General features: G+C 38.3%; 2 protein-coding genes and 1 long non-coding RNA gene across 3 annotated transcripts; 1 reads left to right on the forward strand and 2 right to left on the reverse strand.

Moving 5' to 3' along the window:
* The first annotated feature begins 4,005 nt into the window (after positions 1-4,005).
* Positions 4,006-7,569, forward strand: LOC137829062 (ADP/ATP translocase 3, mitochondrial). Its single transcript, XM_068635860.2, has 4 exons — positions 4,006-4,222; positions 5,486-5,953; positions 6,498-6,869; positions 7,092-7,569. Exons 2-4 carry the CDS (start codon positions 5,507-5,509, stop codon positions 7,386-7,388), a joined length of 1,116 nt encoding a protein of 371 aa, XP_068491961.1. The 5' UTR covers positions 4,006-4,222; positions 5,486-5,506; the 3' UTR covers positions 7,389-7,569.
* A 3,543-nt stretch (positions 7,570-11,112) lies between these two features.
* On the reverse strand, positions 11,113-11,622 carry LOC137824641 (uncharacterized). Its single transcript, XR_011083274.2, has 3 exons — positions 11,444-11,622; positions 11,278-11,351; positions 11,113-11,193 (listed from the first exon to the last, which is right to left on the reverse strand). It is a non-coding gene; the product is annotated as an uncharacterized LOC137824641 (long non-coding RNA).
* A 273-nt stretch (positions 11,623-11,895) lies between these two features.
* On the reverse strand, positions 11,896-14,034 carry LOC150023150 (exocyst complex component SEC10a-like). Its single transcript, XM_090297741.1, has 6 exons — positions 14,026-14,034; positions 13,780-13,944; positions 13,609-13,683; positions 12,987-13,092; positions 12,786-12,904; positions 11,896-12,167 (listed from the first exon to the last, which is right to left on the reverse strand). The coding sequence occupies exons 1-5, from the start codon at positions 14,032-14,034 to the stop codon at positions 12,822-12,824; spliced, it is 438 nt and encodes a 145-aa protein (XP_090153867.1). The 3' UTR covers positions 11,896-12,167; positions 12,786-12,821.
* Positions 14,035-23,319: the final 9,285 nt, after the last annotated feature.

Raw genomic sequence — 23,319 nt, forward strand, 5'->3', positions numbered from 1 at the left:
TCTTTTGGTAAACCTGTAGACACAGTAGGTTCTTGCATAACATGTGTATCAGCAGTATCAATATGAATCGATTCATTTTGATTTAAAACAGATTTAAATTCATTACAGTCAAAGTCATCAACAACAGTTTTAGATATGCTATGATCTGCTTCATTAAATACAACATGCATTGATTCTTCTACTGTGAGCAATCTTTTATTGAAGACTCTATATGCATGACCATTCAAAGCATAACCAATGTGCACACCTTCATCAGATTTAGCATCAAACTTACCTAAATTCTCTTTGCCATTATTCAATACAAAGCATTTACACCCAAGACTCTAAGGTGACTCACACTAGGTTTTCTGCCCTTATACAATTCATATGGAGTTTTCTTAAGAATGGGTCTAATTAAGGTTCTGTTTAACACATAAGCTGCAGTATAGACTGCATCTGCCAAAACATATTTAGGAAGCTTAGATTCATTTAACATAGTTCTAGATAGTTCCTCTAATGATCTGTTTTTCCTTTCAACTACACCGTTTTGTTGGGGAGTCCTAGGGGCTGAAAAGGTATGTGATATCCCATGCTTCTCACAGAACCTCTCAAATCTAGCATTCTGAAACTCTCCCCCATGATCACTTCGAATTGATTTTATGCAGCAACCATTTTCATTATGTAAAACCTTTGCTAATTTCTTAAAGGCATTGTAAGCATCATTTTTATGTGCAAGAAACAAAGTCCATGTAAATCTAGAGTAGTCATCCACGACAACTAAATTATACAAATTTCCATCCAAGCTAGCAACTCTAGAGGGTCCAAATAAGTCCATATGCAATACATCCAAAGGATTTTTAGTAGAGACAATATCTTTTGAATTGAAAGAGGATCTGATTTGTTTACCTTTCGCACAAGCATCACAGAGCCTGTTATCCTAAAATTTAATGTTAGGTAAACCAGAAACAAGATCTTTAGATTTCAGTTTATTTAAGTGATTAGTGTGTATGTGAGCTAACCTCCTGTGCCACAGCCAAGACTCATCACTTCTAGACAGTAAACACTCATTTGAAGAGATAGTTTCCATGATATCCAAGATGTATATGGTATTCACTCTCTTACCAGTAAACAACACCTTACTAGAGGAGTCACTTGAGATTGTGCAGCCCTTTGACTTGAAGTTCACCTTGTATCCTTTGTCACAAAATTGACTGATACTGAGAAGGCTATGCTTGAGTCCTTCTACATAAAACACATTCTCAATAGTGGTTGAATTCCCTGTTCCAAAAGTGCCTCTGCCCAAAATTCTTCCTCGGTTATTATCACCATAGGTTACATGTCCCTCTGCTTTGAGCTTCAAGCTAGTGAATTTTGTAAGATCTCCAGTCATATGTTTGAAACAGCCACTGTCCAAGTACCATTGATTTTTCTTGCTGCCTATCTGCAAAACAGAACAAAGATGATACAAATGGTACCCTTTTCAGTATACGGTCCAGCACAAATTAAAACCTTCCCTTTGGTAGCCATTTTGCTAAGTTCTTAGGAACAAGATGCTTTCTAGCAATGCATGACCTAGAGGTATGACCAGATTTCATGCAGTAAAAACAGGTTACATGAGATGCCTTTTTGCCACTGTTAAAAGCTAAAAAACCAGATTTTGCTGGAACAAAAAAACTTGAAAGCTTTTTGACATTGGTTACATTTCCAGGGTTATAACCAATACCATTCTTGTTGAAAACAGCATTCTGTGAGCCAAGGAGAGACTCAATGTTCTCTCTTCCCTTGGTGAAATTGGAAAGGATTTTTAGCAAATACTCCACTTGTTTTTCCAATTTTTTGCAGTTTTCACAGGTTTTAATAGAGGCATGCAAGCATGTTAGTTCAAGGCTTACCAAATCTGTTTTGGCCTTATGCAGTTCTTCCTCAAGTGTTTTTACTTTAGGTGCAAGCACATTATTTACCTTTTGCAACTTACTGCATATTACAGCTAGCCTATTTGCTTCATCATGTGTTTCCTTGAAAGCAGCAAGCAATTGATCATAGTTATCAGATTCCATAGAGAATACTTACTGAATCAGAGATTGACCCTTCATCTTTCATCATGAAGCACAAATTGTTTTCCTCACTCTCAGTTGAAGAGCTGCTGGTTGAAGATACTTCATTCTCTTCCCATGAAATGTAAGCTCTTCTCCCTTTGCTCCTTTCAACCTTCTTGCTGGCAGATTTGTCCTTTTATTGATTGTTTGGACAATCCATTTTGATGTGCCCTGTTTTGCCACAGGCAAAACAAGTATAGTTAGAGGAATTTGAGTCATTAGGTTTAGGATACCTTCTTTTTTGTTGGTTCCTATCTCTGCTTTTCTTCTTCAGGAATCTACTGAATCTCTTTGTAAGTAGGCTAATTGTATCATCATGTTCAACATCTTCTTTTTCCTCACTAATCTCATTCTGTTCACTTGCTTTCAGTGCAAGTCCTTTGGGTTTTCTTTCCACTGTTTCCTGCTCTTTGAGTCTCTTGAGCTCCAGTTCATGCTCCATTAATTTCCCAAAGAGTGTAGCAGTTGACAGCTTTGACATATCACGGCTTTCTGATATGGCAGTCACCTTGGGTTGCCAGCTTCTGTCGAGGCACTTCAGCACTTTTATGTTGAGTTCCTCTCTGTCAAATTCCTTTCCCAAACCAGTAAGGTGATTCATAATATGAGTGAACCTTTTCTGCACATCAACAATGCTCTCCTCGGATTGCATTCTAAACAATTCATATTCTTGGATGAGAGAATGTTTTCTTGACCTCTTCACATCTTCAGTACCCTCGTGAGTGACTTCCAAGACCTCCCACATCTCCTTACCTGAACTACATTGGGATATCCTGAAGAACTCATCCATTGTTAATGAGGAGGTTATGATGTTCTTGGCCACAAAATCATATTGAGCCTTCTTCCTTTCGGTCTCATTCCATTCAGTCTCATTCCATTCAGATCTTGGCTTTACCACTTCTTCATCCTTGACAACCTGCATTGGCACATAGGGTCCATGGACCACAGCTTCCCAAATAAACGAGTTAATAGATTCCATGAAAATTTTCATTCTAATTTTCCAAAAGGCATAATTCATTCCATTGAACATAGGTGGTCTACTAACAGAAGATCCCTCAGCAAAAAGCACTTTAAACTTAGACATTATTGCAAACCAACTTGATTAAAATACAAGTCCTAACTCTTGATACCAATTGTTGGGTTCAATAGTGTCAAAGTTCAAGAGGGGAGGGGGAGGTGAATTGACCTTTGAAACTATTGAACCTAACATTTCCTTCTTTCACTTGCTATTTTTCAGTTAAGTATTTATCCTCTCTTAGTCTTTTCAATATTTTCTTAATTTCTATCTCTAAAGTAAGTTTTAATAACATTTTAAAAATAATCAATAATTAAAAATAGTCTTACGCCACAATTAAAATGATTTATTATAAATTTAAAACATAATTAATAAAATCAAATATTTATTACAAGTTATAATTATATAAAATACACAATTCTTTTACATGTTAAATCTTTTAAATGAAATTACTCAAATAAACTCTTTCCAATATTATTTACCTAACTAAATTCATTTAATTATTGAAGAGTCAAATTTTCATAATAAAACTATAATTTTATACTTATATCTTTTCTCATACCTAAACTATAAACTAAATTGAGTGTTCGAGTATAATAGTAGGTATCGTGTAGAGATTTGAAAGATGCAATTGAGAAAGTTCCAAATTCGTAAGAACATTTTGTTTTATTTATTTTCAAATAAAAAATAAAAAATCAAGAATTGAATTCTTTCTGACTAGTCAATTTGTCAACCTATAGAGTAAAAAAAGGGTAGTTTAAAAATTAAAACGAAAATGAGTTTGTTTGGGTAATTATTTTTTTAAATCAGTTTATTTTGGAAAATAATTCTTCTGTAAAATATTTGGAATGGTTTTATTTGTTTATTTTTATTTTAATTATTGTCATTATTATATTATTATTATTTAGAAGTATTAGGAAGCGCAGTGGACAAAATTTGAGAGAGTATCTCTCGGGCGCAGACGCTCCTCAGTTTTTTCCGCCAAAAGAAAATGGTCGAAGACAAAAAGAAAATAGTTAAGGGCAAATGCGTCATTATGTAAAACCCTAATGCATCTGGTTCCGTGCTCCCATTTATACTCTTATAGTCTCACTCTTTTTCTCTCCCCTTCTCTCACGTACCCTCTCTTCAGGTATTGCCATTCTTCTTCTTCTTCTGTTGTCTGCTATTTTCTCCATTATTCTCATCGATTGTACTTTTTTTTTTTCCGCATGTTTTCTGTTAATTTTTTCTGTGTAGTTAGTTCCTCTGTGATATTTAATAATACTCGATTTGCTATGCGATCTTCTCCTTTAGCCTGTTGGAGATCGAAAACTGTATTCCTTACTTTGAAGTTTACATTTGAGCACATATGCCCTCTCTATTGTACCAGCGAAAATACAGGCTCACACGTGTGTTCATATTTTTGTAATTTTTGAAAAATAATCTAATTCTTTATTAAATAATTGTAATTAAAAAGTTATATTAAGAATTTTTTAAATGTTTTTATTTTTTATTTTTTTTTGTTTATTCGATCTAAGAGATATTGAAAAATAAGAGTGAAATATTTATGGTTAAAAGTACTTTTGAAAAATTTGTGTACATTTGGAAACCAGTGCATAATTGTTATCGATAGAGCTAACAAAGATATAGTTATTTAGAGTATCCTCAATAAAAATTGCTTAAAACTAAAACTATTATTTTAGTTTAGATCCTACATATGTAAATAATTTTCTTTATATATAGGTGTATATATAATGATATTCTTATTTATAAGCAACCTTCATTGGAAATGCTTTTTACAAAACGCATAGCATAAATATTTGGATCAATTTCACACCCCCTCTTGATCCAACTACTTAAAAATAGAGCAGGGTACACGCCCTTTTAACCCATGCCACATAAAAAGTTTCCACAAAACCTGCAGGCTATAAAGGCCTACATGCTCTCGGAAAACTGCTAAAAAAATCATTAGAATATAATTCATATGCATATTTTAACGCAAAAACCAAAAGGGAGGAAGAAAATTAACCAAGGAAAGGAACAAAAATATTTCGACGTTGTAGAATCTCTGGGAGTTGTATGCACAAAAGGGTAGTGGAGCGATAAATGTGGATGTGAAACATTACAATGGGGAAACAAGAAATCTTAAAACCTAATGTGGGCTGGTAGCTCTTAACTCTGGGTTTAATGGGCTGGGTTTCTTGAAATAAAAACTTTACTGAATTATAAGCCCGCACCCACATGGTGTGTGTAATTGTAGTCGGATTTGCTAAGTTTGTATTAGATCTTAGGTGTACAGTACTTCAAATACAAATACATTTGGTTTTCTTTCAAAGTGGCATTTTAGTAAGAATTTGTTTTAACTCTGGTATTGTTGAATCTATGGCTTATTGGTATGGGTGAATGTTCGCAGGTTGCCATCTAGACTGCAATCATGGCTGATGGACTGGAGCATCCATCAGTTGTTCAGAAGCTAGCTGGACAGTCTTACCTGGTCTCCAGGCTTAGCCCCAACTTTCACTCCAGGAATTATTCTGCAACTGGTTCTTGCTTCAATGGAGGACTGCACTCTTCTGGGTTGGCTGCCTTGTCATCTGTATCTCCAATTACTGCGCATGCTCCAGCAGAGAAAGGACCAGGTGCTTTCATGGTGGATTTTCTGATGGGCGGAGTATCTGCTGCTGTATCAAAGACAGCTGCTGCTCCAATTGAGAGAGTCAAATTGCTTATTCAAAATCAGGATGAAATGATCAAAAGTGGTCGGTTATCTGAACCATACAAGGGAATTGGTGATTGTTTTGCTCGAACCATGAAGGATGAGGGTGTGATTGCTCTTTGGAGAGGCAATACTGCTAATGTTATCAGATACTTCCCTACTCAGGTGAAGATCAAACTTACAAAGATTAAGTAGTTCTAGAGATGTCTGCCTTCATTATATTTTTGCCTATGCATGTGGTAGTAGTACTTTTTCCTCCCAAGTATAGACAGTTTTAGAACTATAGGTTATACCTGTACTAAAACATGTGACATCTGATTTTATTGTCTTGACAGTCCCTTGTTGGCAATGCTTGATTGGTCTTTTACATTGCCTGTATTTGTTTGAATTTCACACACATACACACTCACGCAAAACATTCAGTCTTGCTCCTGTTTCTGTATCACGAGAGTCCCCTCTAGATGTGTGCTGTGTCACAGTCAGAACAGACGTCTATTTGCAATCTTATGGCTGTTCATTTGTCATCACTTTTTTCCAGTAGTCATGTCCTGTTGCACTATCGTATTTCTAGATTAGCTTATATTTTTCAAGGGCGATCTAGATATCTAGTCATGTCTTTCTTGATGTTTACATCTGTTGACAAAGTATATGTTTTATCCTTTTCTCTATATCATATCTGAAATATCTAATATTCTCCTTTTTCTTCCAGGCTCTAAACTTTGCTTTTAAGGACTACTTCAAGAGGCTTTTTAACTTCAAAAAGGACAAAGATGGCTACTGGAAGTGGTTTGCTGGAAATTTGGCATCTGGTGGGGCTGCTGGGGCTTCTTCTCTCTTATTTGTCTATTCTTTGGATTATGCCCGTACCCGTTTGGCTAACGATGCAAAGGCTGCAAAGAAGGGTGGTGAGAGGCAGTTTAATGGCATGATTGATGTGTACAGGAAAACCATCAAGTCTGATGGCATTGCTGGCCTTTACCGTGGTTTCAACATTTCATGCGTTGGAATTATAGTGTACCGTGGTCTTTACTTCGGAATGTATGATTCTTTGAAACCAGTTGTTTTGGTTGGTGGAATGCAGGTATGTAAACAATTCGAATGTCATGGTATTTTTAATTTGTATTTTCTTAAGTTAATAATACTAATCTTCGGCTCATTTCAATTTGAATACCTATTTCCTGTATGTATTATACATTGTGACTGCCTAGTTCTAAATCTTGGAATTTGTACTTCTGAGTTGTGCTCCTTTTTTGTCGTGATTTATTTTTATGTTTACTTACAACGGTACTCTCATTGTTAACAGGATAGTTTCTTTGCTAGTTTCCTTTTGGGATGGGGAATAACAATTGGTGCTGGTTTGGCTTCCTATCCTATTGACACTGTGCGTAGAAGGATGATGATGACTTCTGGAGAAGCTGTGAAGTATAATAGCTCTTTGCATGCATTCCAAACAATCGTGGCAAAAGAAGGTACCAAATCACTCTTCAAAGGTGCTGGTGCAAACATATTGCGTGCTGTTGCAGGTGCTGGTGTGCTTGCTGGTTATGATAAGTTGCAGCTTGTTCTGTTCGGAAAGAAATACGGCTCTGGCGGCGGTTAAAATGATGACGACAATTTCCTCGGACAATTATGTTTCCCCATATGATATGGAATAATTTTGAATGAAAATATTGGTATTTGATATTTTCCAAATTTAGGACCGTGAAACTTAGAAATCACAGTTTTGTGAACAAAAAATCTTCATTTTGGTTGAGAAAATAAGACTAGTGTCTTGATTGCTAGTGTGATGACATGTGACTGTGTCCCATGAAAGTTGTTAATAGTTTGCGCTATATTTATGGACTGAATGCTCCTTTTTTTTACTAAAGAAGATATACCATAATAAGAAACAATTAATATTTAATAAAATCTTATATCATATTATCAACCTTTTCTTTCAAGATGATTTTGCTTTTTTACCAAATATTTTTAAATTTATCTTTTATCTATTTATGGTTGCTTTTCATAGGGTTCAAAATTCTTTGGAGTTAATTTTATTATTCTTTGTACTTAAATTGTTTAAGTGTGACACCAACTCATAATGACTTTTGTTTTTTCACAAAATTTTCCTAACATCATCTTTTTATTCATTTGTGGTTATTTTCTATTAGTACGGTTAAAAAACTTTTTAGTCAAAATTTCATTATTTTTTGCACGAATAATACTTAAGTCCAAACCAATTCATGATTACTTAATATTTTCACCAAACCTTTCAAACTTGGCTAAGTGGCAAACCAATTAAAATCAAATCAAGATGATTTTGTTTTATCTTCAATCAATTCATTCTTTTTTTTTCACCAAAGTAAATCATTCTTTTTTTTTTCACCAAAGTTTCTTAACATCATTTTTATCCATTTGTAACCATTTACTAGTAGTACTCTCCTGTCGAGTTGACTGGGTTGGACGCCTCCTTTTGGATCTGCTTGAGCTGGGTATTGACTCGTGTCTCCCTGTTGCATTGAAGTGTGACTTCGTTGTGACAGAGGACACCCTACTTGTTGATTATACTCCGACGCTCAAGTCAGTAAGGACTCACAAAAGTAACAATTCTTAGTTTAGTGTGCAAAAACAGCGTACCTTCACCGGGGATCCAAGGCCCCTTTTATAACCGCATATGCAACAACTCTCACTTAAGAGAAAAGAAATCTTAATTGAAAATAAACACATCAATCTTTTATCTCTAAGAGAAAAAACCACCTACCACAGACACCAATGATCTTCAGGTGCTAAACCGCTGGCTAACATTTTGTTATAAATGCACATAACAAACATGCAACAAAACAAATTTATACGTAATAATAACAAACACACATATATCTATATGCATTTATCTATAAGCACATGCAACTGGTTCTTAACACATAACAACTTTATTATGGGTTTTGGGCCCAATAAGTAAATTGGGCCAACATCATGACCTTGACACACGTCCTACTGCTGAGCTGACCTCTGCCCCCCAGAACCGAGTTGTAACCAGTCCGAGGCCGAAGACCGAACTCCTACCCAGTACACAAGGCCCCCAGGTTCGAGCTGAGCTTGGCTAAGCGAAGAGTCTTTGAGTACCCTGGCAACTGATGTGACGGTTTCTCAGAGGGTAGGTGAGGCGCGACGCACGAAGTGTCTTTGACATGACACTTTGTCGTATTTAAACTTATGCGTACACGTGGCTTACCATTAACGGTGGAAAACCCTTAACGTTTTGTATTCCCCATTCACTTAAAAACTCGTTTTAGCGCCTCATTGTTTCATCATTCACACTATTGAAGCCTTCTTCCTGCTTCCTCATGAACTCCTTGCTTCTCTGCACTCGCGCTCCATCAACGAAACCTCTTCTTCGTGATTTTACCAGGTATTTCCTTTTAACTAATCTTCGTTGACGATCACCTGCAATACCTGTTCTGTTTGAAGTTACTTCATAACTCATCTATTGACGTGTATATCTGTATGATTATTGTATATGATATTCGTATCTGTGCAAATTCTGAAATGCTGTCTGTCCTGTTTGCTTCTGTATTTTGCTTGGTTTGTGTTGCCTTTCGTATGCTGTTTGTGTTTATGTCTGGATGCAACCCGCCATGGATTACAAATCCTTGTACCCCTGGGCACCCCAAAACCTTCTTTCCGAAACCTCTTCTTTCACTTTCCATGAGAAAATTATAAATCTTAGGAAGAGTTGTTGCCACTTCGGTAGGGAAGATGATTGGATAAACCTAGAACCTTGTAGAGTAGATGAGCCCGTATGTTGCGACGAATCCACATCTCCTGACAAACCCTTTTGTTATTTTTATGCCACCATCGTTAAAATGGTCCTTCTACGCCTCCCTCTTGTCTATCTTTGAAAAAGGACTATTAACTAAGCTCAACGTGGCTCCTGCCCAACTATACCCCAATAGTTGGGCATTTGTCCGAGCTTTCTCCATCCTCTGCTCCCAACTCGGCATCTCACCCTCTGTTGACGTCTTCCTTCACTTCTTTTAGGCCAAGAAATTAGGCCGTTAACTTTGGGTGTCTTTGAATGGTGTTCTCGGAAGGGGAATTCTTACCCTCTTCCAATCTTCTTATAAAAATTTCAAAGGCCACTTTCTAAAGGTTCATGCAAACAAGTGGTATCCCGACCTTCTAGATGGATTCCCATTGTATTGGATCCAAGAACCTAACTTCAATGTCACTCGGCGCTTAGAAGATTTAGCTTTCGTTGACTAGGAGGTTTGAAAATTTTTATCTAGCCTCCAAGTTGTCTTTGATACTGCTTACCTTCTGGCCAAGGAGTTTGTCCTAAACTCTTTAAAGAGATACACTGGTACATCTTTTTCCTCTAGCATTAGAGAGTAACACTACAAAAAAATGTGTATATTGTGGCGGTTATTTTCGTATAAACTGGCGTTTATAACCGCCACAAAGTTTAATGTGGCGGTTTTAGTCTACCCGCTGCAACACCCGCCACTTTAAACATAGTGTAAATAGTGGCGGTTTTTATATGTAAGTAGTGTCAGTTATAATTGTCGCAATTTACATTCATTGAAGAAGATTCTGGCGCCATAACATAAGTAAGTAGTGACGTTTTTAACTGACGTAATTTTAATTCTGAATAAATAACATTTAACCACCACTTTTTATAATCTTTTTTATAATCTGTTTTATACAATTATAAAATTTAACCACCATTTTTTTTAATCTTTTTATAATCTATTTTATACAATTATAAAATTTAACCACATTTATAATCTGTTTCATACAATTATAAAAATTAACCACCACTTTTTCATAATAAAATAAAATAATGTATAAAGTTATAATCATCCATTTATTTCATTGAATATTAAAGCACACATAATAATGTTCAAAAGTTTATATGTAAATGAAAATTAAAACACATAAAAAGTTCATACATCCCTAATCAAGTTTAAAATTACACACATAATTGTTCAAAAGTTCATACATCCCTAATCAAGTTTAAAATTAAAATACATATTCTTAATCAGTTTTGCTTCCACCACTTGATTCTATTATTTGATTAGGTGATGGAGCACCACTTCTAATGTCTGATACCTGAAATAAATAATTTTTAAGTAAATGAATTTGAATATTACAGTAATGAATATATGTAAAAGTAACATTAAGAGTCCATTAAACAAGACATAAGAAGGGGGAACTCACCAATGGAAACAGATCGAGTGCATCTAGCATATCTAACAAAACAAAAACATCAAATTTAGTATCCTGTCTAAAAATGGGAACATGGGAATTTGAAAAGCAACGCAAACGAACTTACGTGTAGAAAAGGTTGTTAGTAAGAGTTTGCAAAGCATTTGCAGTAAAATTGTTTTCACCCACAACACGTGATAGTGAGCAGGACGGCTTGTACCCTGTGTAACACATGGTTTACATCAGTGAGGATGTAATTTAACATAAAATTACAAGTTATGAGCAAAAAGAGTAAAAGATCTCACCTGTATTCTAGCATGGCTATGAAGATAAAAGTCAAACTCTGTTGGATGGCAGATTTTAAAATCAACAATTGTGTCTGCAATATTTTATAAGTAAAATTATTTACCACCATAGTTAAACAAGTTTCTTTAAAGGATATGGCACCAAATAGTGAACTAAAGTAAATACCAGGCAATATGTTGCCACTCTTGTCAACACACTCTTGTCAACAGAACTCTTGTCATGATGGTTGCTAGCAAAGAGTCTTGGGTGATGACGCTTTTGAACTACAACAAATGTCACAGGAGGTTGATAGTTGGGTTCAAGGGATGCACATGCATGGGGTTAGAACAAAGAAAAGATGAACAATTTAGCATTAACAACATTAAGTTCTCACATTGATGCTAAGAAAAATACTAAACCATTTCACCCTTCCGAATAACATTAATTGACTAATTTACAAAATCATTGGAAGTCCATAAAGAATAAAAACTGATATTAGATGGAAAAATAAGAGTAAACTCCATTCACAATAATTTCAAATAGCTAATAGACAATACATCTCTAGAAGACTTAAGGCATATCTTGTGTCCATTCACTTTCCAATTCCATACTAGCAACTCCATTTGCATGAGGTATATTACATCATACACATGTGCCCACAAAAAATATCCATACAAAGAAGAAATGAAGGATTTAACTAAATAAGGAATTTAAAATATCTTTGCCTTAAAAAAATTGCAATATCAGTTCATGCTAACTTGGTAAGGTGATAAAGGCATCTGAATGTTTGGCCATCTCTGCTTTTGCCTTCCTTTGATGCATTGTATTTTCCCAAAATCATGGCTCCAAATCTCAGCAACTAACTTCATATCAGCTCAACCTTTACTTCTCCTACTGTTTCATCAATTAGCTGCAAAAGGAACCAGTGCATAGGGGATGGAGCAGATAATAAGATCAACAAAGTAAAGAGAAAAGGAGCATCTAAGCAATTATGAGAGTTGAACGGTTGTTTATTTCATGCTTTACCTAGCTATACAAACATCAATAATTTATAATCCAAGGGATTGAAACTAAAAACCAAAAAACAAAACCAAAAAAAAAAATAAAAAAAATTCTAGCCAATGAAAGAAAACCTACAGAGGGAAAAGAGGTTGAACTTAAAAAGATATCACTAGCAAACTAGTCTCTAAAATATCTAGTTATCTTGATATATTTACCATTGATTTATTTCCACAATCAAGTTACATATAAACATTAAGAATTTTCTAAAACAAAAAGTATGACTCTTAATAGCCATAAAATCAACAAGAATATGCATATAAAATAAAGGATTCCAGGAAACACAAGCTTCACCAATGCTCACAACAAATAACATCTCTTTTAGCCAAATCTTCATTTACTTTGAAACAAAATCGAGACTTAAAAAAAAGAAAAGAAGTTAGTCCAAATGTATTGAATAAATTAAAGTTATTTCAATGTAAGTTATTGAATAAACATGTCCCTGTTTTTCATAAAAAAAAAAATTTACCATTGCAGTATTCCTGCAAATTAGCAACTGCAACTTCTAAGCCTCTGCTAGCAGTTGCATTTCCCATAGCTGATGGAACAGGTATTCCATGTCTTCCAATATCTTCTTCAGCAAATGACCTTGAAAATAAACAATATTAGCATAGTGTTGACATAATTAGGTTAAAGCATTATATAAATTAAAAGGCATATCAATTCTTACGTAATTTCTGGGCAACCGAAGCAGCCTCAACAACACGGCTATCATCAGAAAAAAGAGGTGAAAGCTCCATCAAATCACATGGGCTGCTATTGAACTCCATTAAATACTGCAGAAATAACCAACCATTGGTAAACTTTCCTAACATGAATAATGGTAAAAACCACACGAATAAACTGAAATACTTTTATCAACTCAATTGTTTGACTAGTTGTTTCTCGCTGGGATTATATTTCAAAGACAAAGGAGGAATTGATCTACCAATAAAACATAAAACATAATAATAAAGCTCATTATTATTCTGACCTAGTTAGATAGCAAGGTATAAAAGATCTTCATTATGAAGAAAAGCAAAATAATAAAGCACAAAAGAAGGAGCTTAGAACTAACAAATGTAATTTTTAAAAGAAATAATTACTATATTGCAATTTATTTTGGTTTGAGACCATGTTTAATATGACTACCGTGAACGATAAAGTTCTTCCTCTGCAACCAAAATATACCTAAGGCTCAAACTCTAGAAGACCAATTAACCTACAACAACCTCACACCCATTGATCCAAATGCTCAGCAAGAACAATTGCAAATTTTAGCATAACACAAACCAAGTAGATTCGAGACTCACCTCAGAAAGTGTCTTTCGATGCTTAGAGTCTTGAACTGAGACATCTTTCTTAAGATTGTAGAGTCTCCCATCAATCTTCCAACCAAAACACAACAACAATAAAATCAAGAGCTTAAACAAATTAAATTCCCAAAAAAATTTAAAATTACCAATCGGTAGAGGAAGGAAAACCTCTTTCCGAAGCTCAAGCAGCTCCTTGCAAGAATCCTTGAACAACGACAAGAGCTTCTCAACCCCAGGGAACAACGGACTCGCAACTGCCTGCGAGGAGTACTTGGCTGCATCGGACGGCACTCGGATATGCCTGTTTGGCTCGCCGTCGTCCGCTTCCGCTTCCTCCAATTTCACAACCAGACACAGACAGACTAAAAATTATATGACCATAGAAACCACAGGAGGAGCTGACATTCATGTTACCTGCAACATCTCAACAAGAAGAATGATGCGCGGGTTCGTGTGGAGGCAGAGAGCGCGGGTTCGTGTGGAGGAAGAGAGTGTTAGGGTTCATTGCATAAAACCTAAAATGTAAAGGACAAAGCAGCATATGAAAAACTAGATTTAACAATGACAAACTATCATAAGTATAAGGAATGCACAACAGGTTAATTACCTTCAAATCGGTTCCGTGTAGAGGCAGAGAGTGCTAGGGTTCGTGTTGAGGCGAAGAGCGCTAGGTTCGTGTGGAGGCAGAGAGCGCGGGTTCGTGAGAGCGTTAGGGTTAGGGTTCATGTGAGGCAGAGAGAGGGACGAGAGTGATGAGTGTTAGGAGTTAGGGTTTTTCCAAACTGAAATTCAAAAAAAAATTATTTTCTTAAGTTTTCAAAAAGAAAATCAATTTTCAAGTGAAAATCTGAAGGATTTTTAAATCAAGTTAAAAATGTAAATATAAGAATAAAGGAATAAAAAGTTTTCTCTAAAAGAAAATTATGACAGCTAAAAATGACATAATTTGAAAGCTAATTGTGGCGGTTAATGAAATGACGTATTATGCTGAAATTTGTGGCGGTTATTAATAACCGCTATATTAAAACCGCCATTTTTTACACATTTTTTTGTAGTGTAAGTTTCATCTTTATAAAATGTAACTGGTTCTCCCTTTATTTCTTTGCAGAAAAAATGTTGGCGCGCTTCAACAAGGAGGACCTGTTGAACATGGCCACGAAGGGCAAAGTGGCTAGCCAAATGCCATTGAAGGCAGTAGTCACCTCTACATCCTCTGAAGATGACGAGGACACCGCCTCAGGCTTTGTCATTACTAGGAAAAGAGGAAGGGACCGCATTGCTACCCCTGTGCCCTCTCCTTCCCGTGGTCAGGCTGCTTCTAACACTGCTTCTCCTCCACAACCCTCCAACATTCCTCCATAATGTCAAACCTCGAAGGGGACGCGAAGAGCTCAGGGAGGAAAGGATTATGGGACCTTGACATCGACATCACCTCTTACTTGGAGGACTCCTTGCTACGTCCCGAGGATGAGGAGAGAATGATGGTTCATGGGGGTCACCATCTGATACAAGAAGCCATAAATCAGTTTGGGCAAACTCTGGCCACAAGCTGCTTGGCTGCAAAGAAACTGCAAAGTCAGGAAGCTGCCACTGAAGCATTAATTCGTGAGGATCAAGATCTTCATCAAAAGGTGGCGAGCCTGCAACAGAAAATTCAGAACCTCCACGCTTTCCACCAACAAACTTAGAAGCTCCTAGCAGACAAAACAAAAGAGGCCGTCGAACAAGCTGCTCGCCTGGTAGAGCAGAAAGATCAACTTACCAATCTGCAACAAGAACTAGTTCAGAAGGACAAGTTCTTTGCCAACGAGATCAAAGTCTGCAAGGGAGAAACTGCTCAAGCCCTCTTGGTAGGGTTCAAGGTTTCCATCGAGAAAGCCTAAAGCTTGTACCTGGACTTGGACTATTCCCAGCTTGGACCGGGCAAAAAGGTGGTAGATGGACAAGTTGTAGAAAAATAGGAAGCCAAATGCTCTGTAATTATTAATTGTCGGCACCTTTCGTACTTGTATCTTTATTATTAACTTATTTCACTTTACTGCAATTATCTTGTCATATAAGAATGCCTTAAAGCTTTGCAAATGCATGCCATAATAAATCTCGACTAATTTAAGTAACTTATACTAATGTGCACGCGTTTAAGTATGTCAATCAAACAACTTATCACTGGTGCTAACTTTTCCCATCATGGGATAAAAAAGATAATCAGAGTTTAATAAAACTAACCCTTTGCTGAACCGTTTTCCATAGCCCCTACAAGCTAGTGCTCAAATGTGGCACATCCAGGGGTATCCTACCTTGATCTCGCCAAGTACTGCTTCACACACCGAGTTAGCCTGACTTACCATGTGTCAAACTGGATGGCTTATCTATGCAACTTCACTTACCCCACAGAGCGCTTAGACTCAGGTGTTTACTTACGCGCCAATTTAGCCCGACTTATTCTGTATCGGATCAAGTGATTTATCTATGCAACTTTACTCATCCCACAGAGCATCTAGACTCGAGTGATTAATTTCACGTCGAGTTAGCCCGACTTATTCAGTGCTGGTCTGGATGAGGCATCTATGCAACTTTACCTGTAGGACGACTTCACAAGGAAGGTCGATTTATTTGCCAATTGTAATTATTCGCACACACGACCTTTACTCAGAAAATTCTCTGAGAAAGGTCGTTGCATCATGTGTCACAATAAACAAGAAAGAAAGGCCACAATGCATCATAAACAACTTTTTATTAGATGACCTCGTTAAAAAACCCTATTTGAGGGAAAAAGAGCGTCATCTTTCAACATCACATTGTTCAACAATAAACATTTAATAAGATAAATTAATTGAAATAATGTAGACGTTCCACGTCTGAGGAATAACTCCCCCTTCCAGGGTATCTAACCTGTACGCGCCATTCCTGAGTTCTTCAACTACACAAAACGGTCCTGTCTATTTTGAAGGCAACTTGTTCTCTAGCTGGTAAGGATGGGTTTTCCGCATCACCAAGTCAGCCACTTGAAATTGTCTAGGTCTGTCCTTGGTTTTCTGTTTCAACTTTACCTTTCTTTTCAGTGCCTCTGATTTAACATGGGCTTGCTTACGGACTTCATCTAATTAGTCCAAATTCACCTTCCTCCCTTCGTTGGACTCTTCTACAACAAAATTCTAACACCTAGGGGAGCTCTCCTGGATTTCACTAGAATCATAACGTCTGCCCCGTACACCAAATTAAAAGGCGTTTCCTTGGTGGTTGACTGGGGTGTGGTATGGTAAGCCCACAGAATCCGAGGAACCTCCTCCGCCCATGTTCCCTTCACTTTCTCTAATCTCCTCTTCAACCCTATAAGTAAAACCCTATTAGCTGACTCTACTTGGCCGTTTGTCTGGGGGTGCTCAATAGAGGCAAATATCTGCTTTATCCCGAGCTTTGAACACAACTTGCCTATCTGCTGACTGATGAACTATGTTCCATTATCTGACACCAGGTGTCTAGGGATTCCAAAGCGGCACACAATATTCTTTATGTGCGGTTATTTGTGCAATTGGCTCAACTTATGTAAAGTACTCAATGGCTACTATAAGATACTTCATCTGTCGTATTGCCAAGGGGAAAATAACTAAAATGTCTATTCCCCATGTGTGAAATGGCCATGGACTGTATATTGACCGCAACTCCTCCGTTGGCGCGTGGTGCCAATCAGCATGTTTCTGGCATTACTCACATCGCGCGGACGACCTTTAACACAAGAGCTCGACCACCTATATGACTTTCATAAATACCTTCGTGCAACTCGACCATCACACAGACACCCTGATCTCCACTGATACAAGTGAGGGTAGGGTGAGTATAGCCATGACGAAACAACATGTCATCGATTAGAGTATACTTTCTTCCATTCCTCTTAATCGCCTTGGCTTTTGCAGGCTTGATGGGAAGCAACCCATCAACTAAGTGACGCTGGTAAGGGGTGATTCAGGTCTCCACTGTACTACCCTGTGAGACAGTAACCACCTTCTCCTCTCGCATCTGGCATGCCACTACCCTGGGAACTTTCAGTGTCTCTTGGATCAATGACCGGTGACTCCTTCCTACCCTAGAGTTTACCTCCAAGACCTCTGCTTGGCCGCTCTTAGGTAGGCTGTCCTCTGCCGTTCTCGACGACTTCAAGGTTTTCTGAATCACTGGCCTCTGCCGGTTTCCCTTTCCCGAGCTGGCTAGCTTGGCTAAGAGGTCAGCCTGGGAATTATGCTCTCTCGGCTCATGGATAAGTTCAATTTGGGTGAAAGCCTCTCTCAACAACATGACGTACTGGAGGTACACAACCAACTGTGGATCTTTGGCTTGATACCTTTGTGTCACTGTTCAGTAACAAGTAACGAGTCGCTCTTCACCAGCAGGTTCCTGGTTCCTAACTCATGAGCTAGTAACATCCTTGCTATCAGCGCCTCATGCTCGGCTTGATTGTTGCTAACCTTAAATGCAAACTTCAAAGATTGCTCGATCAACAAACCAATGGGCCCTTCCAGAATAACTCCTGCTCCACTGTCGTGTGTCGTGTTGGTTGGAAGATCCATCCGCAGATAGGATCCATCGAAAGTCTCTGGGGTTTAAGTGAGGACCTTCAAACACCAATTCGACCATAAAATCAGCATATACCTGCCCTTTGATCAGCTATCTTGGTTCATAGTGGATATCGAACTCGGACAGCTCTACTGACCACCAGACCATTCGTCCTGCAATGTTAGGTTTCTGCAAAACCTTGTGGATAGGCAGGTCGGTCATCACTGCCATATGAAGATCTGGAAGTAATGTCGTAGCCTCCTAGCTATAAACTACCACCAATTCAGCTTTCTCAATCGCTTGGTAATGCTCCTCTGGTCCTTGCAGTACCTTGCTGACAAAGTAAATCAGCTTCTAGACCTGATCCTGGTTCTGTACTATCACTGAGCTAATTGCTCAGTCCAAGAGGAACACCTGTCATCGGCTTACCGAGAAAAAGAGGCCTGGCTAGATACTCTTTCATCTTGATGAAAGCTTCTTCACACTCGGGAGTCCACAAAAAGCGAGTGTTCTTATTTAAGCACTGGAAATACGGGTAACCCTTGTCTCCGCTAGCTGATAGGAAACGAGAGAGAGCTGCCATTCGTCCAGTCAATTGTTGGACTTCTTTGATGGTGGCAGGGCTCCTCATCTCTATGATAGTGGCACACTTGTCATGGTTAGCTTCTATGCCCCTCTTAGTCAACAAAAACCCAAGGAACTTCCCTGTCTCCACCCTGAACACACTTTTTGGGGTTTAACTTCAGATATACTTGGCTATGGTTGCGAACAGTTCCTCAAGATCAATCACATGCTGCTCTTTCTTCTTGGAGGTGAGGACCATGTCGTCCACATATACCTGCACATTTTGCTCGAGCAAGGGGGCGAGAATCTTGTACATCAACCGCTGTTAAGTAGCACCAATGTTTTTAATGCCAAAGGGCATGAACTTGCAATAATAGCTAGCAAACTCTACCATCAAAGCAGTCTTTCTTTCATCATTGGGGTGCATCTGAATCTGATTGTACCCCGAGAGTGTATCAAGGAAGCTCAGTAGTCGACAACCAGAGGCATTGTCCACCAAGGAATCAATGCTCGACAGTGGGAAGGAATCTTTTGGACACGCTTTATTTAAGTATGTGAAGTCAACGCACATCCTCCATTTTTCATTGGCCTTCTGAACCAACACAACGTTTGCTAACCATTCAGGGTACTGGATTTCCCTAATATGGTCGGCATTAAACAACTTATGAGTTTCTCCTTGTTGAATTTCCTTCTCCTTTGCACTACTGGTCGGACCCTACTATCCATAGTAATTTTGTGGCATAGGAAATCAGGGTCTATCCCAGGCATGTCAGCGGAGGACCAAGCGAACGCGTCCATGTGCTTGGCTATCACCCCAACTATCTGGTCCTGCAGCTCTTAACCTAGTGAGGCACGAAACTTGAACGTCTTTCCCTCAATCTACCTTTCTTGAACATCACCAAAAGGCCTTGGCCATTGTCTATTGTCAGCTTCGGTTTTTAGGATCTCAGCCCCCTCCCTTTGTGAGCTATAATGACAAAGTTTAAGCTCATTCTGTTTTTCAGGCTACTCTCATAGCATTTTCGAGCAGCCTTCTGGTTAGACTTGATTGTAATTACCTTCCCCTCAAGGGATGGTAGCTTCATCTTCATATGTTTTGTAGAAGCCACCGCACCTAACTTGTTCAAAGAGGGTCTTCCCAAAAGAAAGTTATAAGCAGAGGGAGTATTCACCACAATGTACCTGACGACGACAGTTCTGGCCGCATCCTCATCTAAAAAAGTCGTCCTCAAGTTGACATACCCTCGAACCTCCACACGGTCTCCTGCAAAACCAACTAAGCACCCATCATGCGGCCTCAGTTGGTCGGGAGATAGCTGCAAATTGACAAACGTGGACCAAAACATTACATCAGCCGAGCTCTCCTGGTCAATGAGAATAACAAATATAACCACTAGGTCGTTGTTGTGATGGACTACACCTACCAAATCAGCTTTCGTGAAATAGAGATTTGGTTCAAGCGTATCATCATGATCCCTTGTATCCAGCGACATCACAACCCTTGCATACCACTTATGTTTGGTAGCTGTGCTGCCTCCCCCGGAGAACCCACTCAAGATAGTATTCAACTCGGCGTGTACGGGCACCTCATGTGCCTTGTCTCTTAGGGCAGCTTCCCCCTGGGGTTCTCCTTGGTCAGCCTCAAGGTATTCCTTCAAGAAACCGTCCTTCAACAGCTTGACCAACTAGTAACCTAAGGCTATACACTACTCAACGTCGTGCTCGAATCCCTTGTGGAATTCACACCAAACATTCTTTCTTGCCCCCAAATTTCTGTCAGCCTTTAGGGGGAACCTCAGCTTCACGGCCACCATAGGTATGCTTATCAGTTCCTTGTATCATACTCGGAACTTGGGACAAAACTCCTCTTCCTTGCCCCTCGCCTTGAACTGGTTTTTCCTGTACGAAGCGTGTCTTGTTTTTGCCTTCTTCCCGGTTGAGGTCTCATTAACCCTTAAGGGTTGAGAAGCTTTATTAGTCTCCTTCGACTTAGCTAGCTGAGAATGTGAACCATTGTTTCTAGCCACCACTGCTTCTTTGGCGTTGATGTGGGCGACTGCTCTTTGTCTGATCTCAGAGAAAGTCTCTGCCGGATTTTTGATAACGGTCCCGGAGTGACCCCCTGTTCAAAGGAGGAGACTATAACGTTCTCATCGTGAGTTTGGAGTCTTACAGTGAAAGCCAAAAACTTGTTCAAATAATCCTTCAATGTTTCCCCTTCCCTCTGACACACATTGAAGAGGTCATACAAGACTGGGGGTTTAACTCGATTGGCATAAAACTGCTCTCGAAACAGCTTGGCGAACTGTGCAAAAGAAGTAATGTGGTCGTCCGTTAGTCCACTAAACCACTGTATCGTTGTACCTGTGAAAGTACCCATGAACATCTTGCATCGCACAACATCTGACCCTCCTGAGATGATCATATGGGCATTAAACGCTGTAAGATGACTTTCGGGATCTTCTACTCCCGTGAAGGTGATCTTGGGCATGAAATAGTGCGCGGGCACTAACTCATCCATGATGGCTCGTGAGAAAGGCTCAGGGCAGTCTCTCTAAGGTGGGTTTGAGTCTCGTTCTCTCGGGAGACGTCGATCTCGTTGTTGTAGATCTCTATGCAAATTCTCATTGGTTTTGCGTAACTCTTCTCGTAATCTTTCTTGCTCCTCTCTGGATCGTTCATTAGCTTCTCGTAGCCTTTCGTGCTTCTGTCTGGACTGCTTATTGGCTTCCTGGAGATTTCTAACTGTCTCCATAAGCTGCTGCAGGGTGAGAGCCTCACCTCCTTATTGTCCCGATGGCACTTGTCTTGCATTTCTCATCTTCGTCTAGAAACTCAAACTCGAATGTCGATAGGATCAAGTTTTCGCAGGCCCCACGGTGGACGTCAAATGTTCCCGTTGGTTGACTCTCTCGTCGAGTTGACTGGGTTGGATGCCTCCTCTTAGATATGCCTCAGCTGGGTATTGACTCGTGTCTCCCTATTATCTATAAGCACATGCAACTGGTTCTTAGTGTTGATCAAAAGTGATTAAGAGCTTTGAAGAATCCAAATCCAAGGTGTTTGATGAAAGGCTGGTATTGTTGCTGTGTATGGGTGAGATCTGGGTAGATTAAACTGTAATCCATTCCTTGTTTGAATCCATAACTGATTTGGTTTGAAACCTTTTTAAAATGGAATGTTTTTTTTAACTAAGTGAAAAAAACCCTGTTGTTTTATCGAATTAACCAGTTGTTTTGTTCTTAGAAAGTTTTGAAAAAGGTTGAAAGCTGTTTGACTTGGTTGACTTTACTGTCAAACCAAATCAATTGGTTGTTTCGTGTTTTCAACCGATTGTTTCTTTGAAAATCCTAACAGAATTCTCTCTTAAATAATTTCTAACTGAATGCGCTCCTATTTTAATTGTTTTTAATTATTCTTTGGAGTATAAAAAGTTAGTTATACGCTCCTGTAAAGTAAGGAAAAACAGTTTTGAGAAATCATAGTGCAAATTGAATTTTAAGTTTTCAAGATTCACATCAAGCTTTGGATTTTCAAGTGTGTGGAATAGGGTTGGGGTGTACTTCTGATCTTTAAGCTTTGTATTACCCAGGTGTATTCTATTCTCTTCTTCCTTGATTATCGTATTTCTGTAATTGGGTGTAACTGCAGAATCAGAGGGTGTTCTGATTTCTTTGGATTGTTGTGCCAAAAGGAGTGTGTTTCTTGAAGGGCACAAGGTCACTCTTTTGGTGGTTTGTGTTGTAATCTAGTTTTGGTTGCATAGTAGAAACCTAGAAGTTTCTGGGGACTGGATGTAGCTCTTGGTTTAAGAGTGAACCAATATAAACTGCTTGTATGCATTTCTCTTTCTCTGATCTCTTTTAGATTCTATTTTTAAGTTGTTTCAAATTCTACTGGTATAAACAATCGATTGAATAGAAGAAACAACCGGTTGTTTTTCTGTGTTTCACTTTAAAACAAATTGTATTCTTGGCTAACTTGGTTCCTTTTATGGATTTCTTCACTGAGTTTCATTAAACCTTGAAAAGTAATCAAAAATATCTTTTAAACAATTCACCCCCTTCTTGTTTAAAGGCCATATATTCTAACACTTAGCACAAAACAACTTTATTATGGGTTTCAGGCCCATTAAGTAAATTGAGCCAGCATCACGACCTTGACACACGACCTGCTGTCGAGCTGACCTCTGCCCTACCAGAGAACTGAGCTGTAACCAGTTTGAGACCGAACACTGAACTCCTACCCAATAAAAAAACCTTCTTATCAAAATTTCATTATTTTTGTACGAATATTATCAAGTTACAACCCAACTGATGGAGGTATCATTCTTTTCAATTAAAAGCATATTATTATATAGATAACAAAATATTGTTTTTATCTAAAACTATACATGTTCTCAACAAACTCGATATTACACTCGGTGTTGAATATGATGCTTCGTTCTTGATGAGGATTCACCCTAAAAATGCAAGAAAGAGAGAGAGGAATGGAAGCTGATGAACCTTAATCATGCACCAGAAGTGACAGAAGTGTGAGAAGAAAAGCAAAGACTAAGGAAAAAGTAAAGTGAAAAGGTTATTATTTCACACA

Source organism: Phaseolus vulgaris, chromosome 11, assembly GCF_051622355.1.
Source record: "Phaseolus vulgaris cultivar YP4 chromosome 11, ASM5162235v1, whole genome shotgun sequence".
Lineage (NCBI taxonomy): Eukaryota > Viridiplantae > Streptophyta > Magnoliopsida > Fabales > Fabaceae > Phaseolus > Phaseolus vulgaris.